The sequence below is a fragment of the Salvelinus sp. IW2-2015 genome, linkage group LG14 (assembly GCF_002910315.2).
Source record: "Salvelinus sp. IW2-2015 linkage group LG14, ASM291031v2, whole genome shotgun sequence".
Classification (NCBI taxonomy): Eukaryota; Metazoa; Chordata; class Actinopteri; order Salmoniformes; family Salmonidae; genus Salvelinus; species Salvelinus sp. IW2-2015.
In genome coordinates, this window is record NC_036854.1 from 19895358 (window position 1) to 19903421 (window position 8064).

Genomic DNA, 8064 nt, shown 5'->3' on the forward strand with positions numbered 1-8064 from the left:
TGGCATTGGTAAATGAGTCTGGACAGGCACCATGCAACAACACTTAATAGGTATGGATTGTCTTTTATAAGGCAACAGCTTGTTCATTAGGTCACTTTGCCCTAGGAGCATCACATACTCATCTGCTTTAGTCGCTAGGCATGAAATGTGCGTGTGAAATGAAACTGTTTTTCGAAGATTCCAATCTCATCTTATCGCCCTTATTGAGCAGTAAACAGATGAGTCAGCAGCAGCACCGACACTACACCTGATTGGGGTGTCGTTTTTCTCTAAATGTGCTGTTAGTGTGTCACTTCCTGTTTTCTAGAATATGGTTGTTGATTACCAGAAGTACCCGTAGTCGCGGTTATAAAAATAAATGAAGAACATATCGGAGACCCTGTTTACTAGCTGCCTKTCTTAAAGGTACAGTACAGGAAGGCAGTACAACAGACACATACAGTAAATACATGCAGTGCAAAGGGGAGATACAAAAAATAGAAAAGGCCTATGAGGGGAAGTTCTGTTTTCGTCGAAACCACCAGGACAAATGCCTCAAGTTTGCGGTCAACCAAACTCAGTCTTTCTCTCACACACTTACTAGCTCTTCAGACTGGGTTAGGGTTAGGATTGCACTGACAGGTTGAGTAGTCTCCTTTCTGATGTAATACATGCAATTGGCTGAAGGGTATCTGTTAAATGGTTCTTTCGCTTTCTCAGGAGAGTACATAAAGACCTGGAGGCCCAGGTATTTCTTGCTGAAGAGAGACGGTACGTTCATCGGGTACAAGGAGCGACCGCAAGACGTCGACCAACTGGAGACGCCACTCAATAACTTCTCAGTAGCACGTAAGGCAACCCTCTGACACTCTCCCCCCTAATCACAATATTTAACACACAAATTGAGCAGTGCAGCTCCACTCAGGTCCTCAAGTACCTCAGAGGTTGCACATTTTTGTTCTTGCCCTGCACTACATTCTATGCATCCCTGATGGTTCACCACATGACATATCTCGCTCTCGTTCCCGCTCTCTCCCTCTTTTTCCTTATGACCAGCAGATTGTCAGCTCATGAAGACTGAGCGACCCAAGCCCAACACATTCATCATCCGCTGCCTACAGTGGACCACTGTCATAGAACGCACCTTCCATGTGGAGAGTCCAGAGGATAGGTAGGTTAAACACACATACACACAGTCTTGTACAGCTAACCTTGTGGGGGGACACAATTCAGTCCTATAAATCCTATTTTCCCTAAACCTAACCTGTGCTCTTACCCTAACCCTAGCTCCTAACCTTAAAACGAACCCTAGCTTCTAACCCTTAACGTAATTCTAACCCTAACACTAATTCTAACCTTAACCCTAAACCTCCTAGAAATAGCATTKGACCTTATGGGGACTAACAATGTCCCCAGTTGCTCAAATTGTTGTTTACTATTCTTGTGGGGACTTCTGGTCCCCACAAAAATAAATGTGTCACACACACGTTAGAGTCATCCAACCTCTGGTTCCCTCCGTCCTCAGGGAGCAGTGGACAAAGGCCATCCAGGAGGTGGCTGATGGGCTGCAGAAACAGGAGGAGGAGAGGATGGACTCCTCACCAGACCCCATGGACATGGAGATGTACCTCACCAAGCCCAAACTCAAAGTGGTGCGTACACCTAACCCTCTGTTCTCAGCGTTTGTGTTGCTGTAAGGCAAATACCAGTGGCAGGGTTTTAGATGTGGTAAAATAAAGTTTATCCAACTCTTTGTTTTTAACACTTTGTCTCCTAGACTATGCATGACTTTGAATACCTCAAACTCTTGGGAAAAGGCACTTTTGGGAAGGTTATCCTGGTGAAGGAAAAAGCAACCGGAAAATACTACGCTATGAAAATCCTCAAGAAAGAAGTGATTGTGGCAAAAGTGAGTAGATGTGTGTGTGTGTATATACTGGTATTTCCTTTTCTTGGATCAAGCTCATCTCCTTAGTCTTCTCTAGGATGAAGTAGCACACACTCTCACTGAAAACAGAGTACTACAGAACTCCAAACACCCCTTCTTAACGGTGAGCGACCATTCCATTGGTGTCCAATAGAAACTCTGTTCCCTCTGTTTACTGTTATACTAATATAAATGGGTAACCTAATTGTGCTCTTCCTTCATCCGCTCCATAAAGAGTCTGAAGTACTCCTTCCAGACGCACGACCGCTTGTGTTTTGTCATGGAGTACGCCAATGGAGGAGAGGTGAGTACTTTGTTGCATTTTACCTGATGTAAAGGCCTTATCAGTGAGGTGAAATACTCAGAACATTGCAGATGGACCGTAATGAATAGAGTGGACATGRTTCCTTATCTTACATGGTAGACAATCGTATGATGGTGATCTTAATATCGGTAAGGTTGGGGGAAATGGTTCGGATTTATGTGACTGTAAATTGAATTGACACAATAACAATCTCTTTCAACCCAGCTGTTCTTCCACCTATCGCGAGACCGTGTGTTCTCCGAGGAGAGGGCCCGGTTCTACGGAGCGGAGATCGTGTCGGCGCTGGACTACCTCCACTTGGAGAAGAATGTGGTTTACAGGGACCTGAAGGTGACTTAGGGAGTCGTGAAAACATTTCGCAAGGGAAAATACAAATGTGTTTTTATTGGACAAGTTCAAGTAGGAACCTCCCTGTTCTCGAACTCACCTTGTGAAACCCTCTCTACTGTAGCTGGAAAACCTGATGCTGGACAAAGACGGCCACATAAAGATCACAGACTTTGGCCTGTGTAAGGAGGGCATCAAGGACGGGGTCACCATGAAGACCTTCTGTGGGACGCCAGAGTATCTGGCCCCTGAGGTAAACACCTACCCATCAACCCTTTCCTTCCACTGATCGAAAACTATCAGTGAATCAGGACCACTACCATAGACATAGGGATGAGGTTAGAAAGCCCTTCCAGAGGATCTACCACCCACATGTACATGACGCTCATGTTCTACCTCCCCTTTCCAACACACAGGTGCTGGAGGACAATGACTACGGTCGTGCTGTGGACTGGTGGGGTCTGGGTGTGGTCATGTATGAGATGATGTGCGGTCGGCTGCCCTTCTACAACCAGGACCATGAGAAGCTGTTTGAGCTGATCCTGATGGAGGAGATCCGCTTTCCTAGAACCCTGGGCCCTGAGGGAAAGTCCCTGCTCTCTGGTCTGCTCAAGAAGGACCCCAAGCAGAGGTAAGGTGTGTGTGTGTGTGTAGGTGGGTGGGTGTGTGTGTGTGTGTACACACTGACTTTGTGTGTGTGTTCCTTTCTTTAGGTTAGGTGGAGGGCCTGATGACGCCAAGGAGATAATGCAGCACAAGTTCTTCGCTGGGATCGAGTGGCAAGATGTGTACGAGAAGAAGGTATCGTATCCTAAGCTTTCTATGTGTTGTCATTGTTCTCATGGTGATGGCAAGTGTTATGACAGGCAGGTGCCCACTCATGACTCCTCCCCTTTCCTCTCAGCTGGTCCCGCCATTCAAGCCCCAGGTCACCTCGGAAACGGACACCCGCTATTTTGACGTGGAGTTCACCGGGCAGACCATCACAATCACGCCTCCAGGACAAGGTACCCTCCCTCCCAACTCAACAAAACGTTGCTTAAAGATTTTATGGATTTATAGGACATCGACTCCCCTTAGTTGGCTTAGTAGCGTTCATACTACTAGATAAACCACATTTTGACCTTGTTTTTTGCTTTGAAAGATGAATGTTACTTTTTAATGATTTGTGCTCTAACTTTCTCTCTCTTTCCTTCCCAGATGACAGCATGGAGTCTTTCGACAGCGACAGGAGACCCCACTTCCCTCAGTTCTCCTACTCTGCCAGTGGGACAGCCTGAACCAAAAACCTAGACTCCCTCTCCTCACTCTCTTATGGACCATACCCTTCTCACCCTGACCCCACACACAGCAACCTCTGACCAGAACACATCCTCACAGGCCATCTATGACCTCTTTTCACTTTTATTATTTTGCTGTAATTGTTGGTGCACATCTCAATTGTCTAGCGTGGCTTCTTATCCTGGTCTCCTCTTCAGATGGACAATGAGAGAAAGGTCACTATAAACTATTGAGTCAACCTTGGTGTCACCAGTGTTTCAAATACCGTACTTGTTCTGCTTAAGGGGAGGTTTCTGTTGCCTGCCGAAAGCAACACACTTGGACACAGTGGTGACCGACCTACCTAATTCTTCATGGCAGCATGATGTTCCTGTCAATGATACGTATGCCGCTAGCCTCAAAAGAGAAGCACATTCATAAGCGTTCTCTGAAAACTAGCTTTTTAAACGGTACACTATATATTTCTCCAAATGATTGTCTTTATATTTTGATGGAGCAAAGGGAAACATCAGAGCGTGATCTGTAGAAATAGTCCTTCCCATCTCCATCTACTAGCCACCACTGCCATTGTGCTCTGACTCCCAGGTTTTACATGTTTGCGAGAGGTAACACTAAAGCTCTACACCTGGGTTGTGTTCAGTAGGACACCACGGAGCAACAAGTTTTGAAATAGAAAACGAAAATATGTGTTCTTATTGAACAAGTTCCCGTAGCACCTCCTGTTGCCTTCTCCCATTTCGTGCCTTCTGAGCATAACCCTGCAGTCTCTCACCTCTCAAATGTTGACCCTCCTTAACACACACACCTTCTAGTAGGAGTAAGTGCTAAAGAACTGAAATGGAGTGTATGGAATGAGCCGTCTACTTTTCTTCAGTGTTACTGGCCTCAGTTGTCCTTAGTGACTACAGTACAATGTATCGAGAAAACAGTTGGCTCTACTGGATCACACCATCTGTAAAGTGAAGCACAGAGTATGATCCACACATCATTTTGTGAATTCCAAAGGACATTTTTGATGGGTGTATTGGCTACATTTATGTTTAGTGAAATAGATGTTTTCATGAGAAATCATGTGAATAGCAATCTTGTTCATTCCTGTAAAGTTGCTGCTGCAACCACAGTAGGGGAGGTATTTTCCTGATACATTTTATGGTGAAATGACTAGGTGTGTGTGTGTGTAACATACATACATGCATGCATGCATACACACACACACACTTGTTTTTTCTAGAAAGGGCACTATCCATTTACCCTGTAACAAATGTTGAGTTGGTCCTTGGTTTATATTTTTCTATCAAAGCTGTAGACATATACTTCAAAGTACATTGAAATGAGAAGTAATATAACTCACTTTTTATATCTAGCAGAAAATCATGCTAGCTACATGTTGATAAAATAAATCAACTTGTTGAAAACATATGTCTTTTTCTACCAGCATGCCATTGAATGTGCACACATGCATAGCTTAAACTACGCAAGAGTGAAGCTCACCTGCCTGTAGAGTTTTTTGTTTAAAAAAAAAAAAAAAAGTTTACCAACCAAGCAGTTTCTCCACAAATATTGTCTATTATTGAGAACAGTCACAGTCCGGACAATGTATAACAAAACTCTCATCAATGATTCAGTTCTGGAAAATATTCTGAAGACTGTTAGCTTGGTGGAGAGTTTGTGCAATAACACCATGCCATGGTGAGGGGAAAGGAGGCAGACATTGTCACTGGCGTCCTCGTGAGGGCAATGCTGAAACAAAATAAATGGTTTGAAATTAATATCCRTCTTAGCTAGAACTGTGACCAAAGTCTCGTTTCGTTTGAGAGATTTACAACCTTACTTTCTGCTTTGTTTTGCCCTGACCCTTATCGGAGTAGCACCGACTGAAGCCTGGATAATATCATCTGAAAGGCATGTACTGATTCGAACCTTGGGATTGAGTGTACAAAATTAATTGTGAATGTTCTGCCAATAAAATGACCTTCTCTTTGCTGTTAGTTCTCAACAGGTAGCCTATTCTGTGATTGTTTGTGTACATTTTCTTTTTCTATTGTTTTGTGATCCTTTCCGGTTATTGGGTGTTTTCTCCRCAATGCTTTTAGCAACACCTCAGTGACTGTTACAGTACCTTTCAGACAGACTGCTACTGTACATAGACCGTTACTGTTGCAAGTGAAACACACCAAACAGGCTGTGACTGACCACCATCGAGGAAGGATGACCATTTATTTTGTATGTATTTGTGTGTGTGCACGAGATTGTGCGGACAGGTCTGTGAGGGTAACAATTCAATGTGTCTCAATGGTCCTAATTGAATCCAAGTGAGGATATCTACGTTTAGCTTTAAAATGATTGACTGTTCAAGAATTAAGAAGATAATTGACTTTGTCCTGATCCACCAGATTCTAGGTTTGCCAAGTGTTAAGGCCTTTAGTTTAGTCTGAATATAAATGATTTCTAGAGGAAATGGTTTGGAATTTTCACAAAACAATACAATTGATAATTAATGGAAAATAAATTGTAAATGAATGGAAAACATATATTTAATTTTGTCACATTCCATTTATTTTTATCATTGACCTAATTGTTGCTTATCGACCGGTCAGGGACCGGTCCTCCCCTGATGAGTTACCCTGTCAGGGGGGTGTTAAACATTTTCTTAAGTTATTTCATTTCCTTTGCCCCCTTAGTAGATGAGAAACTGAACAATTGAATGCACCAGCTTTTGTGAACAAATAACATTTTCCCTCACTGTGTGTGGTATTTTTAATTGGAATTCAGAAATAAAGATTTTTTTGGGTGATTTTCGATTCTTTCAATTAACTCTAAGCTCCCCACTTGTATAAAGAGTATCAAGTAGCCTAAAAAATATTGTCCAGCACATCATTTGCTGGCCCATCCTCTGGATATCTGTATTGGGCTGACAATGGAGGTCCAGAGCCAAGTGTAGATGGCCCAGAATAGGGAGCAGATGTCCAGGGAGACAGTCCAGTGTGCTAGTGTCCAGCTGTGAGCCAAGCTGGGTGCTGGAGCTTGATGTGGATGGAGCAACACATTAGACAATTGCTGAATTCTCAGTTGACCCCTAGCCCCTACCTTCTAAAAAAAAAACTCCTATAGATCTGAAGGATGTTTTGCATTTACATTGTGATGTTAATTCTTCAGCTAGTTCCTCAAGGAGGCTCTGTTTCAGCAAAGCCATATGGCATGCATAGTGCGCCATCGTCTGGCTCAAAAGGCTATGCAGTCTATCATTGTATTTAGTCAATGGTAAAGGTTGCACTCACTCTATGCAGTTATTCCTGATACACATAGGCCCATCTTGGATAAAGCTAAATGATCACAAAAAACACATGAAAGGTTAGGCATTAGACTGTGTTGGCACATGTAGCCAAATGAAGCATCTAAAATCATACATGACRTCATAGTTTTACAGGAGACCGATTGAAATCACAATTTATAACTGACCATGAACAGAAATTACACCAACTAGAAAAGGATTTTTACTGAAGTAAATGTGGTGTGCTTGCTAGTCTTTAAGTATTTATGGCTGTAAAAGGGTTTTCATAGGCTGTGTTATAGTGACCTATTTTGGGGTGGTTTGTAGGTGTGGAGTTATTATAGTGGACTAGTATATATAGTAAGCAAGAGTGAGTACTATATCATCATAAGCCATATGTGTTTTTAAGCTCTCAAAAATGTTTTTGTTTGAACATTCTCAATGGTTTCAGTTTAGAATGTTGAAGCCTGCATTCCGCCATTGAAATTAAAGGGGATACAGCAAGCTTTATGGGTTATAAAGTAGGAAAAGTTTAGTCAGTCTGCTGAAATAGATCAAGATCAGTGGTGAATCCAAATTTGGCCTTTAAAGTCCAAATTTGGCCTTTAAAGTCCATGGGGCTTTTATGCAAATGTAAATAGCAACAATCCTTTGTAGCTTTAACGTTTCAAGTGGTGAATTCAAATACTTCTCATTCAAGCCTATGGAGTTTTATGCAGATTTAAAACAATTCTAGTTCAAAAAGTATTTAAATGGTATCAAAAAGCTGTAKACAAGCACACTATTCCAGACCGGTCTGYACGTTTTAGCGTTTCTATATTAAATGGAATGGTATTTTCTAGCTTATTCTAGATTTTTTCCCCATTCAAGTCTATGGCCCCTGAAATGCATTGGGATTTATGTAAATATGGTTGTAGTGTGAAAACTATAAGTAATATAATCAAAAGTTGTTTT

At 42.4% G+C, this 8064-nt stretch overlaps 1 protein-coding gene across 3 annotated transcripts in view; it reads left to right on the top strand.

Annotated features, from left to right (window-relative positions):
• Positions 1-6633, top strand: part of LOC111972741 (RAC-alpha serine/threonine-protein kinase) — a 76047-nt gene extending 69414 nt beyond the window's left edge. For 2 of the 3 annotated variants that reach the window (XM_023999803.1, XM_070446566.1), the window contains exons 3-14: positions 700-828; positions 1036-1150; positions 1505-1631; positions 1757-1888; positions 1965-2030; positions 2142-2210; positions 2436-2561; positions 2683-2811; positions 2975-3189; positions 3272-3359; positions 3463-3565; positions 3759-6633. In XM_023999803.1, coding sequence (XP_023855571.1) covers positions 700-828; positions 1036-1150; positions 1505-1631; positions 1757-1888; positions 1965-2030; positions 2142-2210; positions 2436-2561; positions 2683-2811; positions 2975-3189; positions 3272-3359; positions 3463-3565; positions 3759-3838 — 1379 coding nt within the window. In that variant the 3' untranslated portion in view covers positions 3839-6633. The remainder of the gene's footprint in view (positions 1-699; positions 829-1035; positions 1151-1504; positions 1632-1756; positions 1889-1964; positions 2031-2141; positions 2211-2435; positions 2562-2682; positions 2812-2974; positions 3190-3271; positions 3360-3462; positions 3566-3758) is intronic. The other variant, XM_023999804.1, reaches the window with a different exon arrangement.
• The last annotated feature ends 1431 nt before the right edge of the window (positions 6634-8064 follow it).